General features: G+C 39.2%; 1 protein-coding gene and 1 pseudogene across 2 annotated transcripts in view; both read left to right on the forward strand.

Moving 5' to 3' along the window:
- RNGTT (RNA guanylyltransferase and 5'-phosphatase) overlaps window positions 1-19654 on the forward strand; it is a 222840-nt gene that overhangs the window by 161428 nt on the left and 41758 nt on the right. For both annotated transcript variants that reach the window (XM_043889802.1, XM_043889804.1), the window contains one exon: window positions 13868-13934. In XM_043889802.1, the coding sequence (XP_043745737.1) occupies window positions 13868-13934 (67 nt within the window). The remainder of the gene's footprint in view (window positions 1-13867; window positions 13935-19654) is intronic.
- LOC122685208 lies at window positions 366-2946 on the forward strand (annotated as a pseudogene).

Below are 19654 nucleotides of genomic sequence, written 5' to 3' on the forward strand. Positions count from 1 at the left end.
AAATAAAGGATGTGAAAAGAGACAAAGAAGGACACTACATAATGATCAAAGGATCAATCAAAGAAGAAGATATAACAATTATAAATATATATGCACCCAACATAGGAGCACCGCAATATGTACGGCAAACGCTAACGAGTATGAAAGAGGAAATTAATAGTAACACAATAATAGTGGGAGACTTTAATACCCCACTCACAACTATGGATAGATCAACTAAACAGAAAATTAACAAGGAAACACAAACCTTAAATGACACAATGGACCAGCTAGACCTAATTGATATCTATAGGACATTTCATCCCAAAACAATCAACTTCACCTTTTTCTCAAGTGCACATTTTTTCTTCTTTTTAAAACATGCTGGGGTATTTTGAAAATATACTTTGGGTCATTTACTGTATTCCACTGATTTAGGTTAGATTGTGTGAATATTAAATACATAAATTATTTCATTTAATCCTCAAAACATTTCTGTGAAGTTAAGTCATCACCATTTGCCCAACAAAATACTGAGCCTACAAAGGAGTTAAATGAGTTGCCTGATAATAAGCACCAAAGTTGGGAATCAGACATACAGGGTAATTTGTCAGCCACCCTTTCCACAGCATTATAACACTCTGAACAAAAAGGACCTAGAAATCTTCATCTATGAGTCATCTGTCTCAGGATAAATTACTTCCACAAATGTTATCCATTATATAGTGATTTTTAGTTGACTCAACTTCAGAATGGCCATTCCTGCCCTTGTAACCCTCCTTGTTAATTGGCAGAGTGGGAGAAAATAGAAGATTACAGATTTTTGAGAAGAAAATAATAAGTGTTGAAGTTGGGAAGGTATTAAGTCAATGGAGGGCTGGACAGCTTAAGCAAGGGGATGAGAAGGAAGGCTAAGAATGTATGTACAGAAATACAGATGAATTGGAAAATAGATAAACTGGTACCTCAAGACTGAGGCTTCTCCACTCAATGAAAAATGAAAGTGTTTTTTGGAATGAGAGGAGAAAGGGATGATCTGAGGAGATTTAAAAATGGAAGGAGGTCTGGAGCAATATCTTTGGGAATCATGAAGAGAAAAATGTTTGAAGTTGTTGATAGACTTGTATTTTAGGAATGGCATTGTGGGACTTCCTAAAATTGTTATAAAATGTGCATAACATGAAACCTACCTCTGTAACCGTTTTTTAAGCCCTCAAACCAGTGATCTTAAGTACCCAGCGCTGTACCACCATCGCCACTGTCGGTTTCCAGAACCGTGTGACCGTTTTAAACAGAGACTCTGTACCCAGTAAACATGGCTGTTCCTTTCTCACCTTGGTCTTAGGAACTGCTGTTCTCCTTTCTGTTTTTATGAATTTGGCTGTGCTGTGCACCTCATGTAAGCGAAATATACAACATTTGTCCTTTTGTGACTGGCTTCTTTGACTTAGTGCAATGTTTTCAGACTTCTATCTTGTTTTTGGGGAATAATCAAATTGATTTCACTGTAAAGGCATGAGGGTCTTTCACTCATTTATAAAATATGGTCCAAGGCAGCTGGGTAACATTTAGTATCATGCTTTATAAGCATTGCCAACACTGTCCAGTGATGTCTTACTTAGGAATATCTCGTAATTTCCTGTTCTCAGCCCAGCATATGATATTCTGGAACTTCATCTTATATATACTTAAGACTAGATTATGGTTGTTACATTACTGAAGTTAAACTATCTCACACGTTATGTTGACCTTTGTTAGTTGATCAAGGTGTATATCAAGGATAAATATTGATTTATAAGCAAATAATTGATGTGCAGTATAGTATTTTGGTCACTTTAAAATTTGAAGTCATTAAAAATAGTTCATTAGTTATCAGTGTGTTTTGAACAGATATCAAAATAAAGGTTAAAGTGAATTGTTACAGTTTAAACTCTTTTCCATGAGCTATTCAGCTAGGTAAAAAGTTCCTTCAAGGGCTTGATAAACTAAGCCAGTCAGAAGTTACTCTGTTTGAACAAAAGAATACACTGAATTAAGGCAGGAGCTGTCCATTAATTCAAAATAGGCAGTTTCAGAGTTGCGGGTCGCTCTTTGGCCTGAGTAGACCAAGACAATGCGACGTGGGTTGGGTGGATGGCTGGGGTATTGGACTGGAGAGGAAACAGTAAATTGGGAAGAGGACGGACGGGACAGCCTGGGCGCTTGAACCAGTGTAGGGAGGGTTGACGACTGCAAGACCTGAGCAGCGTCATCCTTTATACCAGAAAGCTGGCGGGCACTATGGGGAAAAAACAAAACAAGAAGAAAGTGGAGGCGGTGCTAGAAGAAGAGGAGGAAGAGTACGTGGTGGAGAAAGTCCTAGACCGCCGAGTGGCGAAGGGCAAAGTGGAGTACCTGCTGAAGTGGAAGGGGTTCTCAGATGAGGATAACACATGGGAACCAGAAGAGAACCTGGATTGCCCTGACCTCATCGCTGAGTTTCTGCAGTCACAGAAAACAGCACACGAGACAGATAAATCAGAGGGAGGCAAGCGCGAAGCTGATTCTGATTCGGAAGATAAGGGGGAGGAGAGCAAACCAAAGAAGGAGAAAGAAGAGTCAGAAAAGCCGCGAGGCTTTGCCCGGGGTTTGGAACCAGAGCCGGAGTATTGGAGCTACGGACTCCAGTGGAGAACTCATGTTCCTGATGAAATGTAAGAACTCTAATGAGGCTGACCTGCTTCCTGCCGAGGAAGCCAATATCAGGTGCCCACAGGTTGTCATATCCTTCTATGAGGAAAGGCTGACGTGGCATTCTTACCCCTCAGAGGATGATGACAAAAAAGATGACAAGAATTCACTTTCTTGAATACCAGCCCCTGTCACATCTGACTGTGGGTTTCAAGTGGGGAAAGGAGGAGTTCTACTCGTCTTGACGCCATAAAGGTGGCTTGAGAAGATGTCCTTTGGAGAGCCAGTATAGTTTCTGTGCCCTGCAGCAGCCCAAGGGCTTTAAAGCCGTTCCGTGCTGTATAGTTTGCACACCCATCCCCGTGGAGGGGAAGGAGGGTCAGTGTTTCAAGGCACCCAGTCTGAACTTTGCTTAAAAAAAAAAAGCAAAGGGCCTTCTATGAAGGACAAAACGCAGAATGGGATGTGGGAGAGCTAGAGATACTGTAAATGTTCAAAGAGCATCTCCACAACCCACACAGCCTTCTTCCCGATAGTGTTAACTCTGCATTTTTATAGCGTAGCATGTGTGTAGTTTTTGGCTATTACTGGTGTATTATTTGAGGTGGGTGGGGTGGGGTGGGAAAGAAGGGAGATGGGTTAGGATCATTTTTGCTAAAATTTGGGGAAATGGTGAAACAAAAGAAAGAACAACTAATGATGATTGGGTTCTGTGTCCAGAATATTGTATCCTTTCAAAAAATGTCATTGGCAACCTAAATGAGGACTGTGAGAGACTGTTTAAAAGCTGTGAATGCCTGAAACTTAGAAGTCAAGGTATTCCCCGCCTGAGCATAATGCTGTTCCCAGCAAAGGACTAAGAAGCTACCAAAGCTGCCATTTGGGGGATGGAAACTGGTTGAGGAGGAAAAGTCTTATTGGAGTGTATTCACAGGCAGATCATTCGGTCTTAGAGGTGCTACTTATGAAACTGACAAGAAGACCCTTTCTTTTCCTATTGTGAAGTTACCAATATCAGCTTCTCCATCCAAGCCACTGGTGAAGTATTTAGGGAAGGGCAGAGAGTGGTATAGGAGGTGGGTGAGTAGGGAAGGACAAGGGCCGGTGCTCATAGGGTGGAAAACTCTTGGAGCCTCTTTTTTGAACTTTGAAACCATTGGTGGCAGGGTTCAGTCACTGACAGCACAAGTCCAAGAGTTGAATGATTTCAAAAGCCCTGGTGTCAGGAGAAGATTTAATTTTCATACTGGGGCAGTGGTTCACTTTAAAACAAAACAAATTTTTTAATCCTAAGAATTAACTAAAATCCAAAACACTGTCTTGAGTCATGAGATCCATCAGTTGTTGACATCGTCTTGACCTGCATCTAGAACTCCATTGTAATTTTTAGGTGTGTGATAGGTTTTTGTGAAAACTTTTGTTTAAATGTAAACTTCATATCAACACTGTCAGTTTTTTGTCTTAATAAAACTATATAGATTTATTAAAAAAAAAATAGGCAGTTTCATAAGTGGAGTCTTGAAAATGATAAAGAATTAATTACTTAATAAAGAAAGCTAATACTGCCTTAGCAAGGAAAAAATGCTAATTCAATATCTACCATAATTTATATTTTAAGAAAAGGGATGCATATGTAATATTTAGAAGAGTATTTAAGTTAAAGTTAATAGTAAAGAGAAAATCAGTATAATGTATATTCTGTCAGTGGAGACCTATAGGCAGTTTGCGGTAGTTTTTACAGTTCATGGGTCAGTCAGCATTTTGTGGAGAGTTCTATGAAGCTGAAATTCAGATTTGCAGTAATTCTTTTCAATGTAGAATATAACAATCTCAGTCATTCTGGGGTCTGTGATTTTAAAAAACAACATTTCTCTCTTTGATTGATCATAGCTATTATTGAAATAGCTGGTAATATGCGACATGGTGTTATAATTTAGACAGAAAAAAAATGGAATTGTGAATTATATCCACTCAGCTTAAATTTCTCTGTTTCTTGTCTCCACGGCGTCTTTTGTACTTTTCTGCAAAATTGGCCCCTTAGCATAATGTTCCTACTTTTTTCCAGGGAAAAAGGCTGATGGTCAAAGTCTTATGCAGAGTATTCAAGGGAAACTTGTACAACAAAAATTGAGGGAGAAAATAAGATTCAGAATTTCTCAATACAGGAAACAAAAGTTTTAGTCACTTATTTTTCTTTTAACAAATGTGCTTTACGTATGTATCTTGGAGTCAATTTTCAAAAAGGTGAAAATTTATGGATATGGTGATGTTCACATAATTTCAGATGTTTAGATTTGAGATATATATAAATCAGAGAAGACAGTGGCACCCCACTCCGGTACTCTTGCCTGGAGAATCCCATGGATGAACGAGCCTGGCAGGCTGCAGTCCATGCGGTCGCTAAGAGTCGGACACAACTGAGCAACTTCACTTTCACTTTTCACTTTCATGAATTGGAGAAGGAGATGGCAACCCACTCCAGTGCTCTTGCCTGGAGAATCCCAGGGACGGGGGAGCCTGTTGGGCTGCCGTCTCTGGGGTCGCACAGAGTCGGATGCGACTGAAGTGACTTAGCAGCAGCAGCACCTATATAAATCACTCTTGTCTCTCTTCTTTTGTAGGTAGAAGTAAACTACAGCATAATTCTTATGATCAGTAGATAATAAAGCATGTGGGGAACTATATGTGTTAAGTTATTTCCCTGTTAAAATCCACTTTTCAGACTATTCTGCTTCCTGTTTGCACAGGCAGTTAGTTCTTCAAAAAACCAACTTGCCATTTAGAATGATCAGGGTGGATTGATTAAGAATTATTCATAGACTCAGTTTGCGATGTGGCCTGCAAACATTTTATAGAGTTTCTTTTTAAAATATATTTAGTAAAATTTAGAAGGTGAAGTTTGTACATTACTTTTTACAACTTTATTGAGGAGTAATTGATAAATGATAAACTGTACACAGTATAAGTGTGCAATTAGATTTTTGAGTGTGAAGTGACCACCCCTGGAATAAGATGATGGACATATCCATCACCTGTCAGTTTCCTCCTGCCCTTTGTTAACCCCTTTCTCCTTCTCTCCTCCAGCACCGCTCCTTCCCTTTTCTAGCAACCACTGCTGTTGGAATTCATTTTCTAGAATCTTAAGTAACTGGAAACAGTCGGTGTGTCCCCTCTCCGCTGCTGCTTTTAACACTGGGCTCCTCCATATTGTTACGCGGATCAACAGTCAGTTTCCTTTTATTGCCGAGTAGCCTGTTGTCGTGCAGCTGTGTCACGATTTACAGGCTCTTCACCTGTGTGTGGACGGACATTTGAGAGCTTTTCAGGCTTGGCCACTACGAATAAAGCCGCCGTGAGCCTCGGGTGCAGGCTTCTCACAGATGCGTGCTTTCATTTGTCTTGACATGCGGTTGGCGGTTTTTCCCTTTGGAGACTCAGATAGCGAGTGTGTTGGGCTTCATGGACACTGATCTGAAAGCTCCAGGTGGTCAGCTGGGGTGGTGGTAGGACCCGCTCGTTTGTTTCCTCTCTATGGGCACCACTGACCTGTGCTACCTTTTGACCAATTTCTGAAAACCTTTGTACAACATTGTGTTTTTAGTTGCTTAGAGGGAGTAGGACCTAGTTCAGTTCTTATTACCCTTATCATTGGCTGGAAGTAGAAATTTTATCTATATATTTTTTAATGTACTTGTGTTTTCTTTTTAAGCAAATTTTAATGTCGTTCTATTTAAAACCATTATACCATCATGCCCAGATATGTGAGTTCCCTGTTTTCATATTATATATTTTCCATAGAATTTGTAGCTCTAGTACTAAGTAGGGGTCAGGAAATTCCCTGAAGTAGGAAATAGCAACCCACTTCAGTATCCTTGCCTGGAAGATTCCATGGACAGAGGAGCCTGGCTGGCTGCAGTGCATGTGGTCGCAAAGAGTTGGACACGACTGAGCAACTTCGCACGTATGCATGCACTAAGAAGGGGATAGAGGGACTTGTGGATTCCCTAGAAGCTCATCTCTTAAAACACTCATCTGTTTATACAGGAACATTAAAATATGTTGATATACCAATTAGTACTGTACTCCTCATTTAGGAGCATTATTCTCTTACTGATTTCTTGTGTTGTTTTTTTTTCTTTGGGCTTTTTATATAAAGACCTTTTATAGTATTATAGTATACATTTAATACTATAAATATGTATATGTGTGTAATATATATACATAAAAGTGTTTATGTATATATACTATGTTTATAATATATATACATAAAAGTGCATAAAACATAAATGTACAGCTTAATGAAATTTCATGTAACCAACACACATTTAACCGTTACTCAGAACAAGAAGGAAAATGTTGCCAGCACCCTAGATGCCTCCAGTATGCTATTTCTCATTCACAAGCTCCTCTTTCCCACCAAAGATGACCGTTGTCTGTACATCTGTGCTTTCTTGCTCTTTTTTATACTTTTATTACTTAGGTATCCAACTCCAAACACTGGGGTTTGGTTTTGCCTGATTTTGAAACTTACATAAATGCAACCCTATATTCTTTTATGTTTGGCTTCATGTCTCCTTACTATAATCTGTGACTACCTCACTTGTGCTTTTCATGCTCTTGACACTTTTTGAAGAATGTTAGTCAGTTATTATATAGAATGCCCCTGAGGTTGATCTTTTTGGGGGGATACTTTAGGGAAGAACATCGTGGAAGTGACAGAGTGACCTTCTAGGTGCACTGTGTTTTGGGGGGCGGGCAGGTAAGGCTGTCGTGTTGGTTAGCTAGTTTTCTGAATCTCTGCACCCTGAAGTTACTGTGGGTGTGTGTGTGTGTATATTGTAACTAAGAAGTGTTTCCTGGGAAGAACTTTGAGACTAGGCAAGTGTCACGTTTCCCATCCTACCTTCATCTTCGAGTTTTAGTATCTTTCAGTGTTTCTTGCCTGCAGCAATAGTTATCATGAGATTTTCTTCAGTTTCATTTTGGCGAATATTTCAAACATGGTGAATTTCAGTTTCCCTCATTCTTTCTCAGTGCATTAATAGGGATGGAGATGTAAAGAACCACTGTCCCTTCTTCCTGATATACTTATTTATGTTACTGAGGACTTAGGAATAATTCACTCCATGGGTTATAAGCCAGCACTCTGATTTGATTCTGCTGTTTTGGCTTTGGCCGTTGGGAACACCTTCAGTTCGGCTTCTATGAGTTTTTGATGCACGACCATCACTTTTCCGTACCTCCTGACTTCCCGCTACCACAAGATGTTCAGGCTCTTCTTATAATTTTCCTTCCTCAGTCCAGAAATCAACCTTTTCTCTAAAGAGCCAAATGTTTTTGTTTTAATTGGTGAAGACTGATGCTTGGAAACACAGATTGAGGTCCTCGGCAGGGTCGTTGCTGCTGGGTGTCATTACAGACCCTGTCAGTTGTCAGAGTTGGGAATGTATTGTATACTGACATGCACCTACACACACACTTATATTTATATCTTTATCTATCTGTGAATTTATTAAAAGCCAAGAGTCCCAGTTGATACCTCTTGATTCTAATCCAGTATCATTATGTTCACTCTAGCCTCTCCCCTTTTCTTATTTATAACTTTGCCCAGTGAGCACTCTGTATCTCCTTACCCATGGAATATTTGTCCCTTAAATTCTTATATACATATGATGTATTTTCATAATTACTAACCCATACCCCTGTGCAAAACAAATTTATGAACTCAAGGACTTATATTTATATACAGTTCTTTTTATTTGTAGACTTACAGAGTATACCAAAATTCTCTTTCCTGAAGTTGCTCCCTTAATGTGGTATATTATTCATCTCTATATGCTTATGCATTATGTTGGTATTTATTTTCTGAATATCAATAGCTCAACAGCATTTCTTCATATATACCTTTGCAAAATGATTCAGGTTTCTTTTGTTTACTTCAGCATCTTATTTATCCTTCCCCAGTCTTATTTATTATTTCTGTTATTTGTGTCAGTGTATGTTTCACAAAGATCATGTTCAGGTAATTTATTTCTAACAGCACACAGATCTTTATTTAAACGTGGTTCAGTTCAGTTCAGTTCAGTCGCTCAGTCGTGTCTGACTCTTTGTGACCACATGAACCGCAGCACGCCAGGCCTCCCTGTCCATCACCAACTCCCGGAGTTTACTCAAACTCATGCCCATCGAGTCGGTGATGCCATCCAGCCATCTCATCTTCTGTCGTCCCCTTCTCCTCCTGCCCCCAATCCCTCCCAGCATCAGGGGGGTCTTTTCCAATGAGTCAATTCTTCGCATGAGGTGGCCAAAGTATTGGAATTTCAGCTTCAGCATCAGTCCTTCCAATGAACACCCAGGACTGATCTCCTTTAGGGTGGACTGACTGGATCTCCTTGCAGTCCAAGGGACTCTCAAGAGTCTTCTCCAACACCACAGTTCAAAAGCATCAATTCTTTGGTGCTCAGCTTTCTTCACAGTCCAACTCTCACATTTAAACGTGGTGGTGGTGGTGATTTGTTTTTTCATGAAGCACTAACTCTTATACAAGGATTTAGAAAGCAAACCAGAAGAGAAAAGTGTAGGCTACAGAAAAGTCTGTAAGGGTAATAATAAACTCATTCATTTGCTCATTCATGTTTTATCTTGTGCCTAATGGCATATGCTGCTTTTACTTACATTCTATTACAAGTCTCAAAGAATAATGTAGGCCTTCTCAATAACATACATTTTCTCAAACTCAGAAGGGCCCTATTGATCCTATTCTAAGTGCACTGGCTTTCTCTTTTTTCCTAGTACTAAATGTATTGGAGATAGTCTGCTCTTTTGGGAACTTGCTTTTTGGCTTAGAAGTGGGATTTTATTTAAGTCAGTCATTATTCAAGGTGCTGTAAGTTTTTTCAAAGTATTTTATTGCAGCTGAAAAGTGTATCCGTTAGTGGGTAATGTAATTAGGGCTTGTAGACAGAACAGTTAATTTTGAGTTATTTAGCTTATTTTTAGACAGCTCCCCTTTGCCTTTTTTTAAACTTTTAATTTGAAATAATTATAGACTCAATTTCCTTTCAAAGCAGTTTTTTCTAAGCCTGATATATCATCACTGAATGATGATGAATGAGGTTCTTTTAAATGATGTTCTTTCTATTACCTGCCAAGTTTTATTTTTCCTTTATGTGAGAAAATTTTCTGGAAATAATTTTGCAGCTTTCTTTCCAGAATAGATATTAGTTAATATTTGTATTTGGGATATTGAAGCAAAATGAACATCAGTCTTGCCTATCTTTATTTTTTTCAAAAGCTCTAATAGATTTTCTTTTTCCCAATAATGCCTTCTGATTCCAAAAATTTCTTTGCTAGCCATGTTGTAGAAGCATTTGGTTATAAGCAAATCTTTTGGGAGTTATTAGCATTTGTATAAAGATTATGTTAATATTCACCTAACAGAAGTTGCAAAACAATTACCTGGTACTAAATGAGTCACGGTTTTTACTTTAACACATACTTTTTAACATATACATATAAGTGCATCTATCAATGGTGAATTAATGCCTTTACTCTGGGATTTAAAATGTGATTGCTATATAACATATGAGTACACTGTCATAATGAAATGGTGCCTATTATTTCACAATAATTATGCATACAATCTGGCAAAATAATTTTTTGAAAGGTAAAAGCATTTTAATAAATGTTCCATCTTACAAGTTGGAATTTTTGTTCTCAGAGTATTAATTATTTTACACATAGCAAACCTTTAAATTATGGTACATATTAAAACCCACACAAATGAAGGTGGTAGTATAATTTATGGCAAGGAATAATATGTACATGAATGAGAAAGAACAAGATTTAAAAAGCAAAATATATATATGCTTTGTAACTAACATATTTAAGATATTTCTTGTGTAGAAGGTAGTTATTAGATAGGCAAGTTGGAGCAAGAGGGGGACACTAAATTGTATATTGGCACGCTTCCTGAAATGCATATGCATAGTAATTAGAGACATTGATTTTTAAATGTCAGCCAGCTTTTATTCTCTTCCTTTTCTAGCATCTATTTGTATGAAGTGACTATTCTTACTTCTAAAAGGAGTTTACCAAGCTTTTTGTGAACATTTGTTATACAGAAAATAAATTACCGCTGCTATATATAACTAACATTAAATTTGTGATACTAGCAACTTGTGAGTGATTTAAAGTTTTGTTGATTTGATTAATTTCTTATTTGTCAAATGATGGTGAAGAAATTCTCCATTTCCCAGTTGAGACACTTGGGGACATTTCTCATGCTTTCTACTTGCATCCAGGAAACAAATATGCCTTTAGTCATTTATAACCTTCAACAACATGTTAAAATGTGTTACTGTAAGATTCACATTCCACACTTAAGTAGCTTTTTGCTCAACTGGTTTAATTTATTATTGTGTTTATCTGCTATTAGCATTCTTAAATGTCAGCCCTCTCCAGTATTCTTGCCTGGAGAATCCCATGGACAGAAGAGCCTGGCGAGCCCTAGTCCATGGGGTCACAAAGAGTTGGACACAACTAGGCGGCTAACATTTAGTGGCCTTTAATACTTTATAGACTTTTAAAGAATGTAGGGAACAGAGGATGTTCCTGAGAGATAGAATATTTGTTTACCTAATTTATAAAATCAAAGATGCTTTAAAAGCATGCTGTTAGTCTTACTAGACCAAGTCAATGGAAAGTTAATGTAGGGGTGGAAAATTTTTCCCTTCTCTTCTAGGTTCTTTGAACCTAGATCCTTGGGTTGGCAGGATCCCCTGGAGGAGGGCATGGCAACCCACTCCAGTATCCTTGCCTGAAGAATCCCCATGGACAGAGGAGCCTGACAGGCTACAGTCCACAGGGTCGCAAAGAGTTGGACACAACTGAGCGACTCAGCACAGCACTAGCTTCTTTGGTCTAATAATTAAATTGACAGAAGATGAATTAGCAGGAGAAAACATATTTAAGTTGGTACATACAGGATCCCCTGTGATAAGAGACTCAAGAGCAAGTTGGACAGTTGAAGCTTATGTGCCATCCTATGCTAAGGAGTGGGAGTAGGGCCTGGGCCTTCAAAGGGGAGGAGAGTGACTCATAAGATAATGAGACCAAATGTGTGGTATTTAGAGGTTTGCCCTGCCATGCAGATAGGACTTTCAGATAACATTATGGGAATAGCTGTTTTTCTGGGCCAGGCCCCCTATCTAAATTCTTTTACGTAGTTAAGGGAGAGGTAAAAGTTCTTCCTGAGTCTGCTGGATCTTGATTGCTGTCAGCTGAAAATAACCCACACGTCAAGTGGCATATTTTAGGCCGGCATGTTCTCCCCTTCAGTAATAACAACTACTCACACTGTCACCTGGTGACAATGATTATAAGCACCATGGAGTAGTTACTTTAATTATGTGCTTATCGTACCCTGCCCGGAGAAGGCCATGGCACCCCACTCCGGTACTCTCGCCTGGAAAATCCCATGGACGGGGGACCCTGGTGGGCTGCAGTCCATGGGGTCGCTAAGAGTCGGACACGACTGAGCGACTTCACTTTCACTTTTCACTTTCATGCATTGGAGAAGGCAATGGCAACCCACTCCAGTGTTCTTGCCTGGAGAATCCCAGGGACGGGGGAGCCTGGTGGGCTGCCATCTCTGGGGTCGCACAGAGTCGGACACGACTGAAGCGACGTAGCAGCAGCAGCAGCAGACCCTGCATGACTACATGCTCCATGAGTATGGTTCTTTTTTTTTAATGTTTATTTATTTTTTATATCTTGGCTTTTCTGGGTCTTAATTGCTGCACAGGGTTTTCTCCTCTAGTTGCAGCGAACAGGGACTGCTCTCTGCTTGCAGTACCTGGACTTCTCTTTGTGGTGGCTTCTCTTGTTCAGAACACAGGCTCTAGGGCACATGCGTTTCAGCAGTTGCAGCTCGCAGGCTCTATAGAGTGTAGGCTCAATAATTGTGATACACAGGCTTAGTTGCCTTACAGCATGTGGGATCTTCCTGGATCAGGGATCAAACTTCCGTGTCCTGCATGGACAGGTGGATTCTTGGCCACTGAGCTGCTAGGGCAGCCCTGACACAGCGTGGTCCTAATGACAGCACTTCCTCACTCACAGTGTCTCACGTGGTCAAGGATGGTGTGTGCGTGCACAGTTACTGCAGCCGTGGCTGACTCTCTGTGACCCCGGGGACTGCAGCCCACCAGGCTCCTCTGTCCATGGGAATCTCCAGGCAAGAACACTGGAGTGGGTTGCCATGCCCTCCTCCAGGGGATCCTCCCCACTCAGGGATCTTCCCCGCATCTCCTACATTGCAGGCAGATTCTTTTCTGCCGAGCCACCAGGGAAGCCCCTAGAAGTCAAGAATGGTAGACCTCTTTAAATAGGAAGGAAGGATGCAGGAAAGGTAGCCAGTTTATCCCCACCCTCTAGATGGTTTTTCACTTTTGTGTGTGCACTTATTGTTTGTACAAAAAAATAAATATTGCTTATGAAATAAAGATGAAGTCTGACATTCTTCATGGCCCATTTTAAGCTTTCTTTGGGTTTTTATCTCCAACTAACTTATCCCTTACTTGAGCCATACTTGTTTCCTTTTTGTCTCAAATCTTCTGCATTCTCAGGATTTAGTTTATAAAATTTTCCCTTTGCTTTACCCACCCATCAGAGTTAAGCCTTTAATTCCACCTATTCAGGCTTCTCCACCTCCCTCCATAGCAAGTACCTCTCACTCCACTACTTTGCAATGATAAATACCTCTGTAATAGTATTTATCAGACTACTTTTTGTTGTAGTTAATTGTTTGTGTGTCTGGTTTTCCTGTTAGATTTTGGGAGTGAACTATTTAGGTTTGTATTAATATTGTCTCCATAGTGCATGGTATATAAACACAGAGAGTGTTTCTTGAATTGAACTTATAGATTTTTTAAAATCTATGCATTGCTTAATTCTCTTCTATGGAGTGATTTTGCTATAATTACTAATTTGTTGGATTGTTTTACATTTAAGTTGCCATTTTCAATGTTTATCCACCATTTTCTGAAGTATAAGAATTATTCCTTTGCTGGTTACTGTTCCATCATGCAAAAGACAAGAATAGTTGCATAGATATTAATTTTTTCATATTAAGTATCTATTATGCAAATTTTATAATTATACAACCTTATATTTAAGGAAGAATTTTTATAAATGGTGTTTTTCTTATCCTTTGTAGGTTGCTTCCTCAGAACATTGGCCTTCTCTATGTTGGAGGTTATGAAAGACCCTTTGCACAAATCAAGGTATGATGTTCACTTTCTAACATTTTTTCCTAGGTACAGTTCGTTCGTCCAGAACCCACTAAAATCCTTCAAGTAACTATCACAAAAGTTGGGGAATGTGAATTACTAATTTTGTTTGCTTTTACATATCTTTGCTGAAATAGTACTTCATCTTTTCAGTGAATCAGTTAGTTTAATAATCTTGCCCATAATAAATTTGACCAGTGCAATTTGGTGATTAGTTAAGAAGAGTACCATTTAGAGCTTCATTACCCTAGTTGCCAGTAGAATTTTTTTGACAGCTTTATTGAGGTATAATAGACATGTAGGAAAATATACATATTTAAACTGTACAGTTTGACATCCAGTTACACTCACCCTTGTGAAACTGTCACCACAATCAAGACAAATAACATATCCGTCACCCCTGTAAGTTTCTTTGTGCCTCATTGAATTTCCCCACCTCTTCCCTTCCTTTTTATCCTCCAGTTCCCAGGTGACCACGGATCTAATCACTATGGATTAATTTGCACTTGCCAGAATTTTATCTAAATGGAATCATACTGTATTTCTTTCTTTTGGATTCTTTGATTCAGTTATTATTTTGAGATTCACCCATGTTGTTACCCTTCAGTAGTTCATTCCTTTTTATTGCCGAGTAATATCTCATTATATGGTTTTAGCCCAATTTCTCTATCCTTTAACATGCTGAGGGACATTTGGGTTGTTTCTCCTTTTTGGCTTCTCTAAATAAAGCTGCTGTGAACATTTGTGTACAGGTCTCTGTATGGACATATGTTTTCATTTCTCTTGGGTAAATACCTAACGCCAAAATGACTGAGTTAACTGGTGAAAGAGAGTGGCTCAGTCATGTCCGAATCTTTGTGACCCCACGGACTCTCCAGGCCAGAATACTGGAGTCGGTAGCCTTTCCCTTCTCCAGGGGATCTTCCCAACCAAGGGATCAAACCCAGGTCTACCGCATTGTGGGTGAACTCTTTACCAGCTGAGCCACAAGGGAAGCCCAAGAATACTGGAGTGGGTAGCCTATCCGTTCTCCAGAGGATCTTCCCGACCCAGGAATCGAACCGGGGTCTCCTGCACTGCAGGTAGATTCTTTACCAACTAAGGTATGAGGGAAGCCCGAGTTAAATGGTAGTTGTGTGTTTTAACTTTTTAAGAAACTACCAAACTATTTTCCCACCATCAGGGTGAGTGCCTGTTCCTCCATTTCATCATCGTTTGGTATGGTCAGTCTTTGAGTTTAGGCATTCTTGTAGGTTTATAATATTTCGCTGTAGTTTTAATTTGCTCTTCTGTAATGACTAATCATGTTGAGCGTCTTCTCGTGTACTATTTGCCATTTATACATCTCTAGTGAGGTGTGTGTTCAAAACCTTGCCATTTTTTGTTTTTGTTTGTTTTCTTAAACTGTTGAGTTTTGAGCATTCTTTGTATCTGAATATGTCTTTTATCAGATATGGGATTTCTTTTAACAAGATCCTCAAAGAGCAAAAATTCTTAATATTAATGGAATTCAGTTTATTACTCTTTTTTCATGGCTCCTGCTGTTAGTATTGATCTAAGAAACATTTGCCTAGCCCAGAGGCAGAAAGATTTTTCTTCTATGTATCATTCTGGAATCTTTATAGTTCTGGGTTTTACATTTAGGTTTATTATCTAATTGAAATAATTTTTGTATGTGATGCAAAGTTCAAGGTAAAGAGGAATATTGCCCCTCCTACAATATCTAGTTGTTCTAAAACCATTTGTTAGAAAGACTATCCTTTCCACCACTGAAGTGTCTTCCCATCTCAGTTTAAAATCAGTTCACCGTATGTGTGTGTGTGAATCTCTATTTCAGAACCTTTATTCTGTCCCACTGACCTGTGTGTCTATGCTGTGCCGTGCTTGGTCAGTCATGTTCAGCTCTCTGCGACCCCGTGGACTGTAGCCCGCCAGGCTCCTCGGTCCATGGGATTCTCCAGGCCAGAACACTGGAGTGGGCTGCCATGCCCTCCTCCAGGGGGTCTTCCCGACCCGGGGATCAAACCCAGGTCTCCTGCGTTGCAGGCGGATTCTTTACTACCTGAGCCACCAGGGAAGCCCAGGAACGCTGGGGTGGGCAGCCTAACCCTCCTCCAGGGGATCTTCCAACCCAGGAATCAAATCAGCGTTTCCTGCATTGCAAGCAGAGTCTTTACCAGCTGAGCTACAAGGGAAGCCCCATGTGTCTATACTATATGCCTTCACTAATATCACAGTCTTGATTTTTGTGGCTTTAGAATAAGTCATGAAATCAGGTAGTGTAAATCCTCCAAGTTTGTTCTTTTCAAAGTCCTTTCCCCTTGTGTATATGACATATTTTCATGCTTTGAAAGACAAAGGTTTTTTTCAGAGTATACCGAACCTGAATAGGACATACAAGATATATAATACTGAGGAGGTTAGTCACATTATTGACATCATTACATTAAATACCTTATTTAGCTACCATAGCATCAGCATTTCTTTAATACCTTCCTTAATTTAACTTAAGACACTCAAAAGTCCATGTTAAGGTCTTAAGCTGTGAACCCTCTTGAGTGTTTCTGATCCCCTAAATAATGACAGGAATTCAGGCACTTTGTCTCTTTTTTTTCCTATTTTTAACATCCCTGGAACCTCAAGTAGAGTTGGCGAGAGTCTCTTCATAAGCCTCCCTCACTATCCTGTTCACCAAATTCTACAGTAAAGCCAGGAATCCTGATAAGTTTCAGCAGAAACATTTCTAAAAGCCCAACTTTTTTCCCTATCCACTGATTTGGAAAATCCTCTTTCCCCTTATTAGAACTGAAATAATGAAAAAGTGAGAGACACGTCTGATACATTTAAGGAAGGGTAGAATTTGTATGTGTGTGTGTCTGTTACATGTTATCTCAAAAACATAAGTGTATGTATGAGGGTGATTCCTCCATCACTCACCTGATCCATTAACGTATCATTTTCTTTACTCAGGCCATTTCTATCAAGCCCAGTGACAGAGGTCAATCCTTTGTCAACCCTTTATGCCTGGATAATCAACTCAATAGAAAAAGTCCATTATTTTAGGGCATGTTTTTCCTTTGATGTTTCCATGGGAAAGGTTTGTTTCATATGCTATGAAAGGATTTCTTATCCTCGTTAATTATTGAGGTTCTTTTATAATTCCTGTGGTTCTTATGAAAATGCTATATAGATCCTATCTAATTAGAATGCTTACAAGTTAATTGGAAAACAATAAAAAAAATCAGTTTAAATGCTTGAGATTGGGCTAGAAATTTCAGTTTCTTTCTCTACCCCCTGTCTTGCATCTGACTTCTTTTGGTCATGAAGTACCAGTACTTTTCTCTCTTTAAACTAAATGTAATGATACTATATTATATGTCATAGATATCAGATATAACCTTTAATAAATGGAAATGGTTTTGCTTTTCTTGAGAGAATATTGGTTGAAATTTTTATAAATCAAGATAGGAGTTTGTTCATTTGAATATTTAAGAAAAGGAATTCTCATTTCATTACCATCACAAGACTAAATTTGAGTGGCTTGGTGTTAGAGGTTACATTTGTTGAAGAGACATTTCATGGTTGTATTTCTAAAAAGGAGCTCCAGTTTATAAAGGTCAGAAAGAAAAAGAAAAACACAAAAAGGGTGATAGATATTTGGACAAGTATTAAATGAGTTCAGAAATTTGCTCTAGGGTGACAATAGATGTACTATTAGTGTATAATGTGAATTGTTACAGCCATCTTGCTCTCCCTGCCTCCTTCACACCCTAGATACACATGTGTACGAACAGGGAATTTCATTATAGTTTTAGACTGGTACATCTATAGGCTAGTTTCAGGTTTCATTATTTTTAGAGGAGGTTATTCCAACTTTGCCTTTTGTATCTCCTAACATCTTCTGTAAGTCACTGGAAGGTTCTTTTTTCAAAGAAGCTCAGTCCTTAAGTTTTCATGGGAAATTTGTCATCCGAAGAACTTGATGGTAAACACTCATGATTATGCTCTTATTTTATCCTAAAATATGATAAACTAAATAAAACACTGGTATCTTATAATGAGTTGTAATACAGTGTAAGAAAAGAATTGTCTGACACATCCACAGCCACTGTTGCGTGCTGTAAATGAAGCACATTTCCCCTTCACCCAGTACTAACTTCTGTCACCATCACTGAGGTTAAGGTAAGTTTCTACATGTTCTGCGTTATGTGTGACTTAGGGTTTTCTTAAGAAAGAAATAGATTTCATTATATTTTTATATTCAGTCTTTGAAATTCAAAAGAAACATTTTGATTAAAGTAAAATTTTACTTAATTCCTATTCATATGCTTTCAGGTTGTCAGAAACTTTCTGGGATGGTTATTTCTATATGTCTTTGCATAATTCTTTTATCTTAGTTCAGTATGTATATAATCCTGTTATCCATAGTTTATTTTTATAGACATGGTCAAGTTTAAATTATAGTTTACATTTTATACCTATTATTCAGTGTTGTTTTCAAAAGCATTTTATAGTCTGATAAAAATCTCAGTGCTATTCTCATAGGGTTCTAGTCCTGGAGGCTCCACTTAGCAGCCAGAATCCATAAAAGAAAGAAAGAGTGAAGCCTGTCAGCATCACTTTTAGTCAACTTAGTGGTTGTTAGGGAGAGTCTCAAGGCCACAGGGCTGTGCCTCCCCGCCAGGCTTGATATTAGTTGCCTCTTGCAGTCCTGTCAGCCCAAGGAGTGTGTGGAGCTATGAGGCTGAGTCACGTCCAGTTTCCACGTTGACACCGCAGAACAGCTGGAAGATGTCTTCTGTATTTTAACTGTGAATTTCGTGCAGCAGCCATATGTGAAAAGTAAGGAATGTAAGCGTTTTCTGAGCAGTTATTTTATGATCAGTACAGCTGAGTGACTCTCTCCCTCATGCCCACTCCGGCCCTGCTGAGGGACAGGGTGCCATTAGTCCGTCTCACGCTCTAAGCTTTCTGAGCTTCAGTTTTCAGAAGTCTCTTTACAGCCCAGGAAATACAGGAATGGTGTTTGTATCCATGTGCATATGCAGGAGGTGCAAAAAGGACCCCAAAGGAGATGGGGTCTCTCTCAGAAAATACTGAAAAAGCTAAGAAAGTTGATTATGTTTGTTCACTGACTGATGGTGTTTTAGAAAATGTGTGGCTCATTAGATCAGTCAGTTCAGTCCAGTCACTTAGTCATGTCTGACTCTTTGTGACTCCATAGATGGCAGTATGCCAGGCTTCCCTGTCCATCACCAACTCCTGGAACTTGTTCAGACTCAGGTCCATCGAGTCAGTGATGCCATCCACCCATCTCATCCTCTGTCGTCCCCTTCTCCTCTTGCCTTCAATCATTCCCCAGCATCAGGGTCTTTCCAATGAGTCAGTTCTTCCCATCAGGTGGCCAAAGTATTGGAGTTTCAGCTTCAGCATCAGTCCTTCCAATGAATATTAAGGACTGATTTCCTTTAGGATTGACTGGTTTGATCTCCTTGCAGTCCAAGGGACTCTCAAGAGTATTCTCCAACACCACAGTTCAGAAGCATCAATTCTTCAGCGCTCAGCTTTCTTTATGGTCCAACTCTCACATCCATACATGACTGCTGGAAAAACCATAGCTTTAACTATGCAGACCTTTGTTGGTAAAGTCAAGTCTCTGCTTTTTAGTATGCTGTCTAGGTTTGTCATAGCTTTTCTCCCAAGAAGCAAGCATC

This window comes from Cervus elaphus, chromosome 28 (assembly GCF_910594005.1).
Source record: "Cervus elaphus chromosome 28, mCerEla1.1, whole genome shotgun sequence".
Lineage (NCBI taxonomy): Eukaryota > Metazoa > Chordata > Mammalia > Artiodactyla > Cervidae > Cervus > Cervus elaphus.